This window comes from Dermacentor variabilis, chromosome 4 (assembly GCF_050947875.1).
Source record: "Dermacentor variabilis isolate Ectoservices chromosome 4, ASM5094787v1, whole genome shotgun sequence".
NCBI lineage: Eukaryota > Metazoa > Arthropoda > Arachnida > Ixodida > Ixodidae > Dermacentor > Dermacentor variabilis.
Window position 1 is genome coordinate 88,030,547 of NC_134571.1, and position 19,831 is coordinate 88,050,377.

The following is a 19,831-nucleotide window of genomic DNA, read 5'->3' on the forward strand; positions in this document are numbered from 1 at the left end:
ATGGAATTAAATGTTAACAAGTGTAAAGCTATGCGTGTATCTGGGACACCTAACGTATGTCAGGTATACTATTTAAATTGCCTTCATTTAGAACAGGTAACTTCGTAAAAGGACTTAGGAATTCATATTGCATACTAGCTTACCTGGGCAACTCACATTACTAATATAGTGAAGAGTGCTAACCGTGCTCTTGGTTACTTAGGCGAAACATTTTTAAGGCTCCACACTCTTTGAAATTATTGCTTTATAAAACATTAATACTCCCGAAACTAGAATACGCTACATCAGTCTGGGACTCGAATTACCTAAACTTAATTAATGCATTAGAATTAGTTCAGAATAACGCTGTTCGTTTTATTCTTTCGAATTATAACAGAACTGCCAGCGTAACAGCCGTGAAAACTAGCCTTTCTCTTCCATCGTTTGCAGTTCGACGTAAAGTTTCCTGTTTATCATTATTTCACAAATTTTTCACCACACAACACTGCGTTAAGTATTCATCCACACTTCACACTACGTATCTCGTAGCATCGATCATTCTTACAAGGTTCAAGTCCCTTGTTGCAGAACAAATATATTTTCCCAGTCATTCGTACCTCAGACATCACTAGAGTGGAAACACCTTCCCGCAAACATTGTATCCATCAGCGATAGTGTTTTATTTCGTGATGCCTTAATCAACATTACTTGCTCGAATGCTATTTAATGTGCTTGTATGTCTTGTCCTTTTTTCTTAATAGCTTTTGTAATTGCTCGCTGTATTCCTACTGAATTATTTGTCAACTTGTATTTTTTATGTTGTTTGTGTTTTCTCTTGTAAGACTTACTGTTTGAATTTACTTGTAAACCACTCCCCTCTGTAAAGCCTTCACAGACCTTGAGAGTATAATAAATGAAATGAAATGAAGGCATTTTGCAAGGCAAAGCTTCCGACGCATACAAGGTGAGACAATATTGCGTGCTGATCATAATAACAGAGCTGTATTTAGCCGACAGATATTGCCGTATTTTGCCTCTTCATGCTGCCTCCACTAATCAAATTTCAAGTGATTAATGCTGAACTTCCACATTTCCCTGCCTCAGTGCCGGCTACCCATCTACTGCTGTGTCTCTGCTACCTGGGAACTTTGACCTTTCTTTTTATCACGTCTTCCTGCAAGCTATTAAAACATGTAGGGACTATTTGAACCAATAGACGGTATTCCTGCGGTGAGATACAGTAACCATTGCAGAGCACAAGTGCAAGTCCACTGCTTGTGGCGGAACTCTGAAAAACCTTTACAACAGAAGCTAGAAAAAGGTATGGCCATAAAAGCCGGCTAGGCAGTTCTCTTCAAATTGAATTAAATAAGATTTTTGCTTGAGGCTGCTGCGTAACGTGCACACATGCACGCCGACACAAAGGCGCGCACACACACACACACACACACACACACACACTGGCTCAACTGCTTTAACTCTAGCCAAATCAAAGCAATGCTCGAAAAGAAATTGCGTTACAGTAACAATAAACTTGCCTCCTCCCGAAGAGCACGGAATCATCCATCCAATCCACTCGGAACCTGCTTTTCATCCAACGAGTACTGCTAATAAGTCAGCATATAAGCTGCATTGTGTTCACTCAATATCAATCTCTAGTGTGACGAAATCCTCATTTCAAGCTTCTTTTGCTCTCATTCTGTATGTTTCAGGTGCACCACACCATCAAGTTTTCAAAATAGTGTTTACACTCCCATTAACTCAGAACTGTTCACACGGTAGTGCTCCCTTTGTTGTACCAGGCCAGCGTAAGGATTGGTGCATGGTTGCTGGTCGTGTCACATCATTAACTGCAACTTGCCACATGGTCGAATGTATGATAGTTTGTTGCTGAATGACGCAGCGAATCATTTATTGTGAGTATCATTTTCCCTCTCATATCCCGTTAGTAGAGCTAACGTTGGACGCAGAACAAGAAAACAAAGGACATTGCGTTGACTACCAATTGAAGGTTTATTGCATGAAAGGTGTTTCATCAACCTTACAAGGGCACGAAAAAGATGAAAAACAGACAGAAGTAGGACTCTAACTTTTAACTTCTATCTCTGTTTTTCTTCTTCTTGGTGCTTTCTTTAGGTGCGCATAATTATAACGCGTTAATCTGGTTTTGACCTTCGGTCGCGACGTCTGTAAGGTTTAGAGACCTCCCTCCATAAAAAAAAATCTTTAGCTGGCAGTGAATGTAGAGTCCTGTGTCTTCTTTGTCTGTGTTCCGTATTATTGCCGTTTACTCTAATATATGTGCCAACTAGAACACATATTCGCGTTACTGAGTAGTGATGTTTGTTGTTCGACATGTGTCTTCCAGCTCAGGCGCTGATTGAAAGTCACGCCTAATGTCATCACTTCGTTTACAGTTGAATACTTTCTCACCCAAAGTATAGACATTAGTTACGACTAACAAGTTTTTAGCAGGTGTGAACAAGACAGCTTTCGTTTTGGTGGCATTAATTTCTAATGAGTTTCCTTGCGCCCATTCTAGTTATGCTCGTAATGCAGTATTCGCCAAAGTAAATAGGTTCGTGATCGTTATTAGACTGGGAAAAAAAAAACCAGTGCCATCTGCGTACATGAAGCACTTGGCACGCTAAGTTAATCTTATTATCTCACATTAAAGAGTAGTGACCAAAAAAATGCTTGACTTCGGAACTCAGGACAATATATTGACGCCTGTTCTTGTTTATCTTTCTACGGTGACCGCCGTTCACCGGCTAACAAATATTTATCGCTCAGCGCAAGACGCGCCTGCATGATTTGGAACCTATATGAATGTTGTAGTCCCTTCCATCTGTCCCGTATGTCCTCGAAGAAGCTTGTATTACCAGGTTGCATGCGTGATACGAAGTGTGTAGTAGTTTCTAGAAGCCACGTGGGCGCCAGCGATTACACTAGAACCTTCGACGTGCAATGTATAGAAGCCGAAGCGCTTGTCCTGCTGGCAAGATTTTCGACGAGCGCCGACTGCGTTCGCCCCTATCGTTGTGCTTTGATTGTAACGTGCTTTTGTGGGAATTTGTTCACTAATAAAAAGTTAAGTTATTCACAGATTTGCTTCTGTGTTCTTGCCCGTCACTACTACGTGACAATACTGAATAAAGAGGTAGAATTGTTTTATTCATTGCAAGCGCCCACAAGTTGAATCACAATTTGTTGCATAGTATCATTTCACTTCAGTTTTTAAGATGTTTATTGTATTCTTCTCTTTTGCTACCTGCACAGTGCGCATCACAGCTTCGAAACATTCTCCACCTGAGGAACAAAACAAAACTGCTTATTCTGAGAAGCATGCATAAGCAAAAAGGATACCGCGACAGAGGAGTTTCTGAAGGAAGCGCAGTTCTACATCTCGTAATAGGTATCCGGAGTACTCTTCATCAAAAACGTAAACAGAACACACCTCCTATGACGAGCTGTGAAGACCCCTGAGCAGAGTCTTCGTGATTGTAGACGGTACACTGGTACATTCCGCCGTCCTGTCGCTCCACTGTAGACACATGAAGAAGGTCGCGAGACAAAAGAGAAACCCGACCAGATGGAACGCCGGTAGGTGGCTTCCCGCTTCCACTTGTGCCGATCAGGGAAGCGTGGGGGCTCGCCGAGTGGGCCGACGAGATGGGCAAGCCGTTGTGCGTCCACAATACGCCATGCACCGGGTGGCCAGCGACGCGACAGCTCATGTTTGCCCCCCTTCCCACGTCCACGACTTGGACAACTGGTTCGATACGTGCCGACAGAGGCCCTGGGTAAAAAAGAATGCATCCACATCTTTTAACTTCATCACCATCCATGCGGGTACTACAGAGGGGTTATGTAGAAAAAGAAAATTAACTGTGCATCTCCTCGTTCTAGGAGATCTCGACCATTGCTTTCATTGTTATGCTAAAAGAACTTTTTTATAAAGTATTTGCTAATGGCAATTAGTTGTTCATCGCTTCACTGTCAACCAATGTATCTGAAGAACAACATGAACAACAAATCGTATACACAGTGGCTTGGTCTTACCTCCCTCTTCTCACCTCATTGACGTTGCCTACGTTTCAAAGTCAAGACAAGACAACCAACACCGTAGATTTTCGTATAAGGATAAGCAAAGTAGCTGCAAAGCTTTGTGATCAAAAATAAATTATGCAGCCTCGCATAATCAGACATCCTGTGGCAAGTTAGTGGGAGTTAGCTACCATTTCGATCGTTAATATGCAAAAAAAAAAAAAAGCTGTGGCTACTGCAGAAGCATTTTCTCAAGCTCACGCTTCCATGACTACATAAAAAAAGGCTTGGACGCCGAAGGCATGTCTGGACCTTCCTCTCAATTTTTTGACAGGCGACCCCAATCCATTCTCCTGGACAGGACTCGATGGCAACCAAAGATGGGTGGTACGCCTCGCATTGGGCGCTCACGGGCAGTCTATAAATGAAGTTGTGCAGGGTGGTATGGGCTGTACAAGTCTCGAAGTGAGGGAAGCTCACAGTAAAATTGATTACAATGAAGGACTGAGCAATGTGGAAGAAAGTTAATGGGCTTGGAGAGTGGTGAGACATTTGTACGGGAAAAGCATTGATTCGCAGTGTAGGAAAAGAACTAGGAAGCTTACTAGTAAGTATGCGGCCTGCACGGTGAGCAACAAAGCAACAAAGAATGCCAAGCGGAAAGTCCGATATGCTGAAATAATCTCATGGGTGGCCGCAATGGAAAAGAAACCTGTCGTGAGCAACTACTTAAGAACAAAAAACGAAGTCAGGAAAGAAACAATTTATGATAACTCAAAGGTGAGCTCAATACTTTTCGAAGCGAGATCCGGATGCCTTATAACACGCACTTATAAAGTGAGATATAAGAAGAAAGTGGAAGCATGTGCTTGCTGCGTTAAAGTTAGGGAAATGATGGAGCATGTAGTATTAGAAAGTGAAGATATCTGCCCAGCGGTTGATTTAGGAGTCACTGGCCTCCTTGAAGCCCTTGGGTTCAGCGAGAGCAGGGGCAAAGTAAACATATCCGCAATAGAGATTAGTAAGAGGCGATTGGAAGACTGGCGGAAGACAAGAAGGGATACGACCAACAACGTAGGCGGGCAAAAACAAAGTTCACAGTAGGGGTTCAGGAACTTTGGTTATGGGAATTTATTGTGTTTATTTCTCCCTTTTCTGTCTTCTTCTTTAACATAGGTAGGACATTAAGCAATGAAATAACAAGAGCTTGGTGGCGCGACCCAGCGCCCCGTTCCAAAGAGGACGCTCATAACATTCATCCATCCTGTTGAATGGCAACAGTGCTATGTTCTGCCAGCCTGTGGTAAAGATAATTTTGTTCGTAAAATACCTTTCTCGCGCATGTGCAGAATATTTTTGCAAATGGTCCATTCAGTGGCTTTTCCTTTATTTTTTTGCATTAAGTTTATTATATGCTGTTAAATTAAGTTATGGGGTTTTACGTGCCAAAACCACTTTCTGATTATGAGGCACGCCGTAGTGGAGGACTCCGGAAATTTCGACCACCTGGGGTTCTTTAACGTGCAGCTAAATATTATATGCTGTTCTGCACTGTAATATATTTTCTGTTCTGAATATAGCTCCTGATTTAGTAAACTACGACAACCGGCTCAAAATCCCTTTCTCAGCACTGCCTGAGTTCGCCGAAGGATGTTATCCTTCGTAATGATCCATCAAGAATTTACGTTGCGTAATGGGCAAGCAAGCGCTGGATGTACTTATCCATGTCGTAAACGGAAAAGCACGTGAGGCTGAGGCCGGTCAGTGTAACTACCTTTAAAATGTAGGCAGTTTTGACATGATCAGTGCTTTAGGCATTAAATGGAAGCAATCAGTAAAAAAATACTAAAATCATTTGTGAAATCATTTCAAAATTGTCTACATAACAGGATGAGAAATACACAGCATTATTGGCCTCCCTTAAAACTTCCTACGAAAGTCATCGCAACCGGGTGTACATTCTTGCAAAATTAAAGTTTCCATCATTGTCGTCATAATAATAATAATAATAATAATAATAATAATAATAATAATAATAATAATAATAATAATAATAATAATAATAATAATAATAATAATAATAACCAGGCTTGGCAGCCCTCCTCAAGGACCTCCCTTTTAAAAAAAAAGCTGGAACTGCCCCTGCATGAAATGCAAGGCGTACGGGAGGCCACCTCATAGTTAAAGAAACCAGTTCGTCTCACCAGTGACCAGGAGCTCCACGTGCGTCTTGTCCTCGCCAGCAGTGTTGTTGGCGACGCACAAGTACCGCCCGTTGTCCTGGATGCGTGTAGTGTGGAATATCATCGGACCTTCGGGCAGTAGGGAGACTCTGTCAGAAGCCTTCACCAGAATCACAGATACTTCCCCGCCGTCAGTCGAACCCGACTCCTTCGACACCCCGTGGCCGGTGAGGCGGGACCAGTAGTGTCGCGGACGTGGGTGTCCCTCTGACAGGCAAGGCAGCACTGCACGTTCACCCTGCTCCACTTGTACAACGCTGCCATACTCGATCATCCGAGGTGGCAGCTGGCTGTGGGGTTCTACGTGCCACACACACAAAAAAAAAACATTCTGGTGTTTTAACTGCCATACCCACGATCTCATTACGAGGCATGCCGTAGTGGTGGACTCTGGATCAATTTTCACCACTCGGAGTCCTTTAACGCGCATCAAGCACTCAGTACGCTAGCGTTTTTGCACTTCATTCCCATCGAAGTACGTCTGCCAAGGACAGACCGAACCTGCGCGCGATGAACAAACATGGTGCTCAACAGAAAGCTTTAGAAATGCGGAATGGAAACAGATTTCTTGCACTCGTGGACCTTGCCGTAGCCAGAAATATAGCCAGAACCCAATTAGCGTACTCACAGTTGAAATTGAGCTCGGGATTTTTAAAGCTACGATGCGTCGATAGCTTACTATGGTTTCGTCATTCCAACAGGTACCTACCGGCTATCGTCCTGAAACAAGAACGAAGCAGAAGACTAGAGATGAGACATCGCTGAGCTCACTTTGATTATCAGGCTAAGGGTAACATACCGGTAATAGTTATAACGACAGCATTTGTTGTCCAGCGTTCGTCGACGATTCATCTGTTCAGTAGGCGTACTACTAAGGAGAAGTAGCCTTCACGTTCATGTCACAGTCAGTGACTGTAATTTCTTTCAACTGACTTGCGAGACAAATTTACGTGCCCATTGTTTCTAAAGTAACAGTCTTGCAGGACTGCACATCCGAGTTGACCTCAGTTGACCTTTAAAGACATTGATGACATTGATGGCATTGCCTTCGGTATGCACAATAGTGCAGCGTTCGTTATTGTGCACCTGTTTGTACCTACCGTTTAATTCGTGTTTTATCTCGAGCAGGAGCAGCGTTATTGGCGTAGGGCCCTTGCAACCCCCGCAGTTCTCCGTGCAGTTTTAATTGTTGCAGGGAGAATATCGTAGACAATTTAGCCGCACCTTATTCAGTGCACAGGTCACTATATTATGAACCTGAAATCAAAACAAAGAAAAACCCTGGCAGCGCGATTATTGTTAAGGGTATTCTTTCCCAGCTCTCATCCGATAAAAAACACATGGAGGTACTTGCTCTAGCGACCAAACGTGCCTAAAATGTCGCTTTCTAACAACCACAACGAGTAAAGTACGAAGTCTATATTGTTTTTGTCGTGGTAGCGCAATCAGCTCGCTTAGCTCAGAAAGCGTGATATCAACAGATTCGTTTTCGTCATGGTTCTTACGGGCTAAAGTAAGCTGAATGTGCTAAACGGGATTCTGCGGCTCCATGCTTAAATCAGTGATCTTTCTATAAATAAAGACTACTTTGCAAGGCACAGAAGAATTGAGCGATGAAGACCTCTGATCGGGGGGAAAGTGAGAGCTCCAACGTAATCAGCAACAGTGCCGCTACTGCAGGTTACGAAGATCGAGCGTGCTCGCTGTGTTCACGTTAACTAAAGTTTACTATAGTTTTATCGACCGTGAGAATAGCTGGGTAATGGTCTTCAATCTCTATCAAATGTATGACCATCATTGAAATGCTGAACCAGAGCGCTAAACGTAATTGTAGTCCGAATACAGATGACTGGAGAGCCGCTGTGCGAACGCGTCTGGACAATCTTAAGTGTGCTGAATTCAGGAGAGTACGAAAAGTTACAACACAAGCCTGCTCGAAGGAAAAGTGAAAAACATTCGTGCCAGGACCAATGGAAATCATAATCGCAAGCATTCGAAACTATTCAGCCGATTGAACTTGTTTCCGGATAAACATTTTTTTCTGCCGGCTTTTTATGAAAACGTCCGCCCGCGCTGTTTACGTCTTCACTGGAAATCAATGCTGCTACCACCGCATACGTCACTATAGCTCCAGTAACTTACATTAAAAGGGCGGTGGCACGAACTGAGTCAGTTCCACGCGGGAGTGGTGCATAAGTGCGTAAAAGCATATAGCAAGTTACGAAGGCTTTTTTGAATTTGACTGCTAGCTCATTTATTTCTGGCTTGATGAGGATCTGCGATCACTGAGTCCGAATAATGAATCACTCTATATCGAAAATTTGATCATGTGAAAGGATGTTACGTGCGAGTTTGAGTGCCACACATTACTCCGGCTCCCGAGGCAGAGCAGAGGATTAAATAGGAAACTGGTTAATGCAGCGGCAATGAAGTGGTTTCCCGTAGTATCCCATGCAGACGTGCTCTTATAGCTCATTTATTACGAGAGAGATGAGAGTTCCTTAAGTTAATAATCAATGAAAACGTGCCCGCGAACGATGTAGAGTGCTACTTGAGTTACCGCTCTCCTGAAAATATGGTTGAATTCGAACTCTAGATGCCACTCAGCGGAGGGCAGTGCTGACGCAAAAGTAAATAATTAAGCTGATTGAACTCCAGTTTACATCTCCGTAATGAGAAGCATTGACGGTTTGGTAGAGAATGGCTCTGGTGAATCATATAGGTTCTCTGCTGCGAATGTGTCAATCTTTTTCGATGTATTGCGAACTGATAAGGAGAGCAGCGCAAGGTGTTGCTTGTTGTTGTGATACCCAGTGATCAAAGTTGGCGTCACAGAGGTTCATTGAGGAGCGGAGCAGTCCCAGTGGCAAATACATAATGACCCCTAGAGCGCATGCCTAGGGACATGAGGGACACGACATACTCAGTGGCACTTACCAAGGGGAATCTGGGGCACATAAGCATACTTAAGTTTGGTCAAATGGGATCATTGATGAGTAGCGCGTACCCAGTAGCAGATACCCATTGGAACGGTCTTCAATTTAGACTGGACTACCTTCGGGATGGACTTATATTTTAAGGCTGCACAAACTTCTGGATCGGCCCACGAAAACGGCGAATGAAGTCTCCACGTAATCTTTGTAGAAAACTTGATCAGACTTGCCAAGAATACTTGCATTTAAAGCACTCCGAACGTTTTCTTGCAATTACGTAAATCGTTTCAGTGCAATCTGCGCTGCTTCCATTATGCTCATTTATTTTGCACGTTGGGTTACGTAGAGTGCATTGTAGTAGTGTTTGCTAAAGTTTGTTCTAATTAGTCCAGAACATTTTTACTGAGCCCACCCTTTCGGAGACAGAAATTTTTTCGTCCTTAATAAAAATTTTTTTTATCCACCAAGGTTCTTGGGAAGTGCAATTACTTATTATTAGTGTCGTGTGAGGCAATGACAGTGCTCAACCGTCTCAGAGGTAATGAAATATGGCGCACAACAACGCCTCAAGCAAATATCTCTCCCTGTGTGTTCTGTGTACTACGCAGACAAATAGCAGTCGTGCACGCAAGGTAACGTTTAACATCAATTAATCCCTCTCGTGCTTGACAAAACGTTGAAGGAATTAAACATTCCCCGTCGACATCATCGCTAATTATCGTCAATCAAAGCAAACTGATTGGCACGGCAGGGAAGTTGCGATGGTGGCATCTAATCCTTTCGTCTTCGTTATGCAGCTTTTCTTCGTCCTGCTGTGTTCCGTGGCTGGGGTGCGCAAGGACCAAAGTTAGACGTGTTAACAGCGATCGGGGCAAAGGTGTCATTCTTTGAATGTCAGATAACAGATATGAAGGTGCGCTTGCAAAGGCTTGAAGAGAGAGCCGAAGACTAAGAGAATCGGAGCAGACGAGCAAATCTATTAGTATATGGCCTCCCTGAAACCGAGGGAGAAAGCAGTGAAAGCCTAGAAACGGCCGTGAACGACAACATAATTAAGAACACTCTTGGTCTGAAACACGTTAGTATTGAGCGCATCCACCGTTTAGGTAGATATTCAAGAAATAAAACCAGACCAATCATATTCAGGCTTCTCGAAAATAGACATAAGACTCAAATATTGCGAAAAGACCACAAGCTCAAAGGCTCCAACTTCTCTATCGGAGAGTATTTCAGCCACAAAATGCGGGAGACTAGGAAGAAACTCTGGGATAGTGCAAAACCCAATCGGGAAAAACACGAAAAAGTCTCTTTATCATATGATAAGCTCTACATAAATGATCGCGTATTTGTTTGCGATAACGAAAAAAATGAATGGGTGTGACTACAAAAAACATAGAAAGAAATTGTCTACCAAACCGAAGTCAAACAAATGTAAGACCATAATAAAGAAACTTGAGACCCTAACAGCGCTTAATATAAATGCGAGAAGCATAGTCAACAAGGTAGAACTCCTGGAAGTACTGTTACTTGAACACCATCCGGATATAGTGGCCATCATTGAAACCTGGCTATCCCCAGATATCTTCAATCACGAGATATCTCCACCAGGTTACTCTGTTATTCGTAAAGATAGGCTGTCTCGTGGTGGTGGCGTGGCCCTGCTTCTTAAGAATGATATTCTATTCATTCCACTCCTCGAAGTCTCCAACGCGGAGGCTGTATTTTGTAAAATATTGTACAATGATACCGGTATATTTACTGATTGCGTCTATCGAAGCCATACTAGTGGATCCGAAGGCGTGCTTGCCTTGCAGGAGTATATGCAATTCCACGTTCGTACCAGTAGAATGATCGTCATGGGGGACTTCAATTTACCAGATCTGAACTGGAGTACCATGCACTACACTTAAGCCACATCCGCAGCACTTACGGATCTAATGCTAAACTTCAACCTCAACCAGGTAGTCGACAAGCCAACTCGCTCACAAGGCTCTACGAATAGCATACTTGATCTCATACTCATAAGTAACCATTTCCCACTTCACGAAATTGAGATGGCGATAGTCGGTGGTATATCGGACCACGACATACATAAATGTAAGCTCTCGCTTGAAGGCAACATAAAGAAGCTAAACCTGGAGCGTGCTGTACTTGATTTTTGTAGAGCAGCTCATGACTGTATTCTCAATCACCTGGCACACGAGTTTGATGCTTTTCTGCAAGCAGCTTCAGCAACGTGTTGTGACGTCAACACTTTGTGGCATCAATTTAAGTCAATCGTGCTACACTGCACAACAAACTTCATCCTGATGAAACGTTGCAAACCACAAAAGAAAAACCCCTGGATATCGCGTGAGGTCCTTCAAGCAAAGCGTAAAGTAAAAAGACTTAGACATACTATTAAAAGAAAATGGCCGAATCAATCTTGGAAAGACAAACTGACCTCCGCTCTCGCTGACTTCAAAGGAAAGTTTAAAAAATGCAAAACATCCCTATTTCAGCACAACATTCCCCGATTTCATTACCAACAATCCCCACAGGTTTTGGAAATACTTTCGCCCGTGTTTAGGTGCGTCACCCGAACGGTCTCTAGAAGAGAAAACGGCTCGAGCGAACACATTCGACAACTTTTTCTTTTCGGTTTTCACTTCAGATAATGGCTTACTTCCCTCCCTACCCTGCCCACCTAAAACTATCGATTCATTAAGCATTACCAGTGCCGGAGTTCTTAATCTATTGCTTAATATGGACATCAAGACAGTTAACGGGCCAGATGATATCCGAATGAATTTTCAAAAACGTATGCAAAATGGTGTAGCCAATACCTTGCCATTATATACCGCAAATCACTCGCGTCCGCACGACTACCAGATGACTGGAAAAAAGCGAAGGTGATTCCGATACCTAAATCCGGCGACAGTAACAAACCTTCTAACTACAGGCCAATCTCACTTATCAGCACATCTTGTAAAATATTGGAACATATTATCTTCAAACACATCACTATATTTCTCGAGCAAGAACATATATTAATACCTCAACAACACGGCTTTAGAAGTGGCCTCTCAACGGTCACACAACTAACCGAAGTGGTGCATGACCTTGCGCTCAACCTAAACAACCGAAGCCAGACAGACATGATCCTCCTCGACTTCAGTAAAGTATTTGATTGCGTAAGCCATATAAAATTAGTTGCAAAACTGGAGGCTGCAAATGGAGGTGGTCAGATTACTGCATGGATAAAAGACTTCTTATTACATCGAACACAATATGTTATTGTAGATAACACCCCTACCATGTCTGTAGCTGTCACCTCCGGTGTTCCCTTAAGGGTCAGTTTTGGGCCCATTGCTATTTTCGATCTTTATTAACGACATTGCTGCTCAGATTGAATGTGACATCAAGCTCTTCGCGGATGATTGTATTATTTGCAAAGAAATTGTCAGTTACGCAGACCACTTATTTTTATACAGAGCACTCGATTTGGTGCCCAATTGGTGTAAAGAATGGAAAATGTCAATTAACACCCCTAAATCTGTATGCATATCCTTTACAACAAAAAAGAAGCCTTCAGAATTTTCTTACGCCCTCGGCGGCACTTGCCTGAATAAAATAAATAACCACGAAAACCTAGGTTTGACATTCTCTTCTGGCCTTTCATGGATCTTACATACTGCTAATATTACCTCAGTCGCATTGCGCAAGCTTCTCTTTCTTAGACGATGTTTACGCCTTGCACCGAAACACACCAGACTATTAGCCTATACAACTTTTGTTCGCCCTGTCTTAGAAAACGCTAACATCATCTGGTTTCCACACACATCAACTAACATATAAAAACTAGAAAAGGTGCAAAGAAAAGCTGTGAGGTTCATTTTTAACAAATACAGGCCCTGTGACTGCCCTCCAAACCTCTTAGCTGACGCAGGTCTTGAAACACTATCTGTTAGGGCCAGACACACCCGCTCAAAATTTACCTACCAAGTAATGCACGACAGTTATAAGACAGACCGAACTAAGTACGTTACTTTGTCTACATCACGTCTATCGCGAAAAAATCACCCATTTACACTAAACCAGTACAGTGTTCGCATTGACACGTTCAAGTTTTCACTTTTCCCACGTACGATCAGAGAATTTAATCTCCTCCACGCAGACATAGTTCCCTCTCCGTCGCTTTCATCGTTCATCAACCTACTAGAGACATCAAACAGAGAAGACGTCACTTAACACACCCACATATCTTAAACTGTAATACTTAGTTCTGTGCGGGGAATTTCTGCCTTTCAACCTCCAAACTGGCCGCTTCTGCGCGGTTATCTGTTAGCTGTATAAGTTCTCTAACCTTACAAGGGTCATTCATTCGCTATTTTTATATAAATTCTAGTAATACAACATTGTTATATTGTTATGCCAACTACATTGTTATATTGTTATAGCCATATTGTGATACCAACCAAAAGTATTGCATCATTGGTGATATCTGCAGTAGTTAAGGAAGCCTTTTCCTTTTTTCTTTTTTTCTTTTAATGTACCATGTAACATGACCTGTTTGTTTCTTTCTGTAAAATCGTGTCCCTCTGCTTTGGTCTCACTGAGACTGGCAGTATTGCAAACAACAAACTACACAGAAAGCTTCGCTTACATCGATTCCCACAGTGCGCGGGACCCGCATAAGCTTTTCCCCTTTTATCCTTCCATGACTGAGAGTCGGTAGTAACTTACGTGCTTCCCACGAGGCTTGATGCGGTATAAAACGATGTATGGTGGCTCAATTTTATATGAAGGTGGCGCCTTGCAGTTAGTATAAAAAAGTCAATGATAATGTTTTCTTTCATCTTAAAGCATTATTCTTGCAGTACAAAACTGCTGATACTCCTGACGATTAGTGCACGTTTTACTCTTTGAAATTAGCCAGCACATAAGCTATGTGGTAGTTTCAAATTGTGTCACCGCTTTTATGCCTTGGCGAACATGAAAATGACGTCAAAATTATTTAGTGATTGTTAAACGAACAACTTGGAGTGATTAGAATTTCTCTCTTAAGAAGTTCTAGTCGCACAAAAGCTATTAAGTTAATGAGGTCATTGAAGATAAAAACGTTACTTAACTCCAAGCACTTTCAGCTTCTTCAACAAGGTATATGGTCCGGTGACCGTGTTGGGTAGAGTGAGCCATTATTTTGTGGCTGCCCTGTTCACTAAATCGTGTATAACCATGATATACCCACTCAGCCCCAGTTTTTCTCTGATTCTCGAATAATGACTTTTGTCGTCCATCACATTAGTAAATCTTTATCACGCATAAAAAAAGTGGTCAGAAATATTGACAGGCTAGAATTCGAGGACGCAAAAGAGGCATTTCAGGGGTACTCTCAACGGTAATTTCACATGTAAATTTCCATAAACGAACCCCGGTTGTACTGAACTTCGGAGAGAACAGAACCTCACGATCTGAGTGTGGAGAGTTGCAGCTGAAATCATTTCTGACTTCTGAATAGCACTGCAGAATCCATAGAAATGAATACCTAATGCTGAATCTGACAGTGTGGAATATTATGCCAAAAATAAAGTCATTGAGCAGCGCAAACTTTTGAAATACATTCTGCTTCGCAGACTCTTGTTTCCTGAGGCTCTAACTATTCGCTTGAAGATTGAACAACTTAAGCCACGCTTCGAAACATTCCACCAACATCAAAAAAGTTACAGAAATTCGGAGAATTGTCTCCTAAGCGTAGCATTGTTTTGCTCGGCTGATACTTAACTTTTGCTTCCCAAATTTCGCTTGGCCCACTCCCAAATTTAGGTTGGCCTATTTCAAGTTTTAAGTTGGCCGCAACCAAATTTACGTTGACCCACCCAAGGTTTCTGGTTGGCCCAGCTCCAAATTTATGTTGAATCATCCGAAATTTCATGTTGGTCCACCTCCATATCAACCCCAAATTAAAATGGCCAACCCCCATGTTACCACCAAATTAGGTTGACCCACTCTGAAATTCATGTTGGCCCACCCCGAAATTTAGGTTGACCCACTCCGAATTAATGTTGCCCCCCCCCCAAATTTTAAGTTGGCCTACTCCGAAAATTTGCGTTGGTCTGCCCCCATATCACCCCGAATTTAGGTTGGTCCACCCCTGCATCCCTCCAAATTCAGTTTGGCCCACACCTGCACCACCCCCAAATTTAGGTTGACCCACTCCCATATTCAAGGTGGCCCACCGCATAATACATTCAGGCCCACTACGAATTTCAGGTTGGCCGACCTCCTAATTTAGGTTGGCCCACCCCAAATTTCAAGTTGGCCAGCCCCAACATTTACATTAGCCCAACTCCATTTTACCCCCGAATTCAGGTTGACCCACTCCCAAATTTAAATCCGCTCCCCGCAACCCCATGTATTTCCTATGGAGCCTATGTATTGCTATGGCAAAGGATTCACGCTTTTTGCGTTACAGGCACCATTTCGCTAGCAAAATTGCTGAGGTACTCGCCAAAGGACGGTACACATTAAAAGCTGCTTTTGGCGTGCCAGCAGCCGTTCATAGAAAATTGCTCCAGTCCTTTTTGCCAGAGGCAATGCGCACAATGAGAGGAGCCTTGCACGAAGCGGAAGGAGCTCAAAACAGTGCACTGCATGCTGTGAGCAGCGTCTGGAGCGTGCGGCTTCCTCAAATACGAACAATGATCTATACCGGCCCTAGACTCAGGCGCAGGCGCAAGGCTTTATGCATGGACAATTTGTATTTCAGACGCTAAGGGCCACCAGACTGACGACGTTCCCTTGAATCCTCTCCCTTCTTGCATAATGCACAGGATCCCAGTTTCAGAGTCATTTGTGCACTCCGAGCATGCATTGTGTTATACAGCCCCCGGGCACTTGGAACAAAGGCTAGGAGCTTGAAAGGTTTCCTTGCCTGGTTAGATGGCTCGGGTTCTCATTCACTCTATGCTTGTGTGCGAAGGAAGAGAATTTTCGGCGTTGGAGGTCTGTGGCCAGGGTTGGTTTTGAGAGTGGTGAGAGGTATCTTGTAAGGTAAACTTCTTTAACACAAGCAGCTCAGGTGCTAAGTCTCCAGTGCCTTTGTGCGTAAATTTTCGCCCCCTCCCCCGATAACCTGCAGTATTGAAGACAGCGTGGAGGGCATTTTTTTTCCTGAATTATTTTTCGTTGTGCGCGTATTTGGCGGCATGCCAGAGCGGGCTTCATTCAGAGTCCTTTGCGTGTTGCATGCCGAGATGGAGTTGATTAGCACTTGTTCCAGCGGAGCAAATGACAAAAATGAATCGACGCTGACCGATGATGGTTTGAAAATCTAGCTGCTCAGATCAAGCGGTAACTCCAATATTTTTGATCTTCACAGCAAAATAATGATATGCACTGATTCATGAGGTTAAATGCTGCATTCATCACTGCAATACTTTTCCCATTATTTAAAGGAGTCTGAACGCAGTATCTACCACGGTTTTATAAAACTAATTTCTTTGTGATCCTGGGATTAAAGGATACTTCTAGTAGGTCGAAATCACACCTTCATCACTGCTAGACAGCTCATTGTACCCAAATCGTGTTACATCATCTTTTTCAACTTATATGGTCGAGGTGACGTCAGCACCTCGACCATAAGTATAAGTATACATATAAGAGCATATAAACGCCGAAAATATAGTCACGCAACATGTAGGTTGCCACAAAAAACCGATCGGTCGTTTCCGAACCCCGTCTGCAACGCGACTAAAGGCACTTGGCCTTAAAGTGTATATTAAAATTTTTGCATAATTGATGTTAGTTTATGAACTAGTTAAGCGGAATATAAAAACATACTCTACAGAGCACCACGTGACGGCAAACCATATGCCGTTGGTTTCCTACAGCTGCGGTTAACTGCCTTTTTTTTAAATCCTTGGTTCAAGTTACGTGAAAGGCCCTGTAGAATACAGCGGTCATGTAACAAGAATGGCGAATTTCGTGGACGGCGTGTCCCTCTATCGCAATTTATTTGTTTGCAGCAGTATTTGATCTTTCTACTTGATAGGCCGTCTGTATTTAACTAAGACCATATAAAATATAGAGTTGTTTTGAAGTTCTAAGCCAGACTAGGTGTCCGGATCGTAAGTTTCACTTCATGATAATGTGAGCATGCAACCAGGAGTTTGTTATCTTCTATAAGTTCAAACAAGTTGACTCTTATCCCAGAAAGTATTTACTCCTGTAGGCTCGGACCTATATATTCCGTTCACATATCGCGCGCAAAGCTGCAGAGGAAAACGAGACTTTTCGCACTAGATACGTTAAAACAGAAAAAAAATTGCATTGTTTTCTTGCGAAAGGTTATATGAAACAGCTTTGTATTTAGGCATAGTAATGATATAAAAAATATTTAAAAAAGAAATAAATGTGCAATGTGGCTGCAATAGGTTGTTTTATATCATTTTGCTTTCTGTTTTTTTTTCGCTGCATTTCACTAGCCACACGTGCTCGTGCGAGCACATGCTGTTGGCGCTCAGCCTATAGGTGAGCCTGGTTCGCAGTGTGCCACGTCATCTCACAAATTCATTTTACACTGAGAAGACGCCGCGCGAACTCACATGAGGCAAGTTTTCAATCGCCCAAAATAAATACAGAAAGAAAACTCTCCAGGCAAGGCATCCTGCACACGTGGTTTTCGTTTGCAGCTGCATGATTAAAGCCCGTGTTTTTAAAGGACCCTCGACTAAGCATACTCTCTCCTCTGCATCAAGTTTAACAGAGCACCGCCCACCTGTCCACTGAAAAGAGCACAATGCTTCTCTAATGTTGCCGTGGAGTCTCAATGAAGCGCAGCGATCACTGCTGTCAAAGAGCGGCGCTGCCAACCACTTTCTCAAGCCGAAGTGGAGTGTTGACTGGAGGAACTTCCTAGAACAAGGACGTACGCCACTTCACCACGAAACGCTTTTTAGTGCGAAGATGCTATATTCTTGGTACTTTGCGGTAGGCGGGTGGTTCGTGTCTTGTTTCGTTTTAATAAAAGTGAATAATGTGGGACCAGCGTTGAGATCAAACATAGGCTGTTGAACACAACAGCCCCTTGTTCTAACCATTAGGCCACAATCGCACGCATACTTCTTTGGTTACAAAGCCAGACAGCGCTTTGAAACGCTCGGCGCGCGCACGCCGTGCCACCTCCTCGTCTTCTTTCTACTTGACAGCTCGCTAGCTGACGTGCCTTGTTAGACTGCACCATCTCCGGGACCGGCAGACTTTCCTCAGTACTTTCTTCGTGGCGCGCTACGAATAAGTTGTGCGACGTTGTTGCGACTTCATGGTCGGCCAAGTTAATAATGCTGTAACATACCTTCGCCGGAGCGTAAATGACATAGTCGTTTTACGAGACACCGCGTAGGCGTAGCTACGCACTATTGCGTAACACGTAGTCGCTGACGACGTCGCCATCGTTCTCGCTAAAGCTCGTACAAACTTAAAGATTTAATTATGGGGTGTTACGTGCCAAAACCACTTTCTGATTATGAGGCACGCCGTAGTGGAGGACTCCGGAAATTTCGAACATCTGGGGTTCTTTAACGTGGACCTAAATCTAAGTAAAGTACATGGGTGTTTTGGCAATCCGCCCCATCGGTATGCGGCCGCCGTGGCTGCTTTTCGATCCTGCGACCTCGTGCTCAGCAGCCCAACACCGTAGCGGCTGAGCAACCGCGGCGGGTCTCGTACAAACTACGTACCTATGTGGAAATGAGCAGTTGCCATGTCTTAAGCTCCCGTCGAACAGCCGGCGTAGAAATCATGCTGTTGCGGCCCCACGCTCATCTTCAGCGTGTTCGTCGTCGTGTTGCTGTCGTCCCAGGCACATACTCTCCTGACCCCACACCCACTACTACTGAATTCACACAACCACTTTTGACCATCTGGTATCACATTGCGGAACCCTACAAAATTCCAGTTAGGCAGGTACCTGCATGCAAAATGATTCGCCTAACATTCATTCGCACAGTGCATGGGATCAGCACAATTTTTTTCTTCGGCAGTATTTATTACAAATAGAAAAACAAAGCATACGTGCATGAAGCATGCATAGCGTTCTCTGCAGCAGTGGTCACATTTACACGGCACCTAAATGCAAAAATGTTCAGGTACCGTACATTGGATGCACTTTAAAGAACTCCAGGTGGTCAAAATCAATCCAGAGTCCCCCGATACGGCATGGCTCATAATCCCATCACAGTTCTGGCGCGTAAAACCTCAGAGTTTAGTTAAGTAAACACCCACAGTCGTCCGCACAAGTACAAAACAATTCCTCCACGGGACAATGAAAAAAAAATGATGCAGTTCTCTGAAACAAAAGCAAACAGATACACATCATCAAAAGGCGATGTGCCTGAGAGAAAACAGACCAGTACATTTTGATCAGCGAGCTTCTTACATTTGAAACGGAGTGTGACCATGTGTGGTAAGCATATAGGTGTACCTCAAAGAATGCACTTAACGCCATTTTCTGTTTTCCATATACGACGGCACTGAACAGAGACTGATTTATGTATTTGTCAACTACAACGCTGTCAACAACCGAGCTGTTTTGTTGTGCTCGCTTTCTGGAAGAGGACATTCTTAAGCTTGCGTTGTTACCACATGAGA

At 43.3% G+C, this 19,831-nt stretch overlaps 1 protein-coding gene across 1 annotated transcript in view; it reads right to left on the minus strand.

Moving 5' to 3' along the window:
• LOC142578267 (cell adhesion molecule Dscam1-like) overlaps window positions 1–19,831 on the minus strand; it is a 207,898-nt gene that overhangs the window by 55,947 nt on the left and 132,120 nt on the right. Inside the window, exons 5-6 of the mRNA XM_075687668.1 lie at window positions 6,231–6,569; window positions 3,437–3,778 (exon numbers count right to left, since the gene is read on the minus strand). Of these exons, the coding sequence (XP_075543783.1) occupies window positions 3,437–3,778; window positions 6,231–6,569 (681 nt within the window). The remainder of the gene's footprint in view (window positions 1–3,436; window positions 3,779–6,230; window positions 6,570–19,831) is intronic.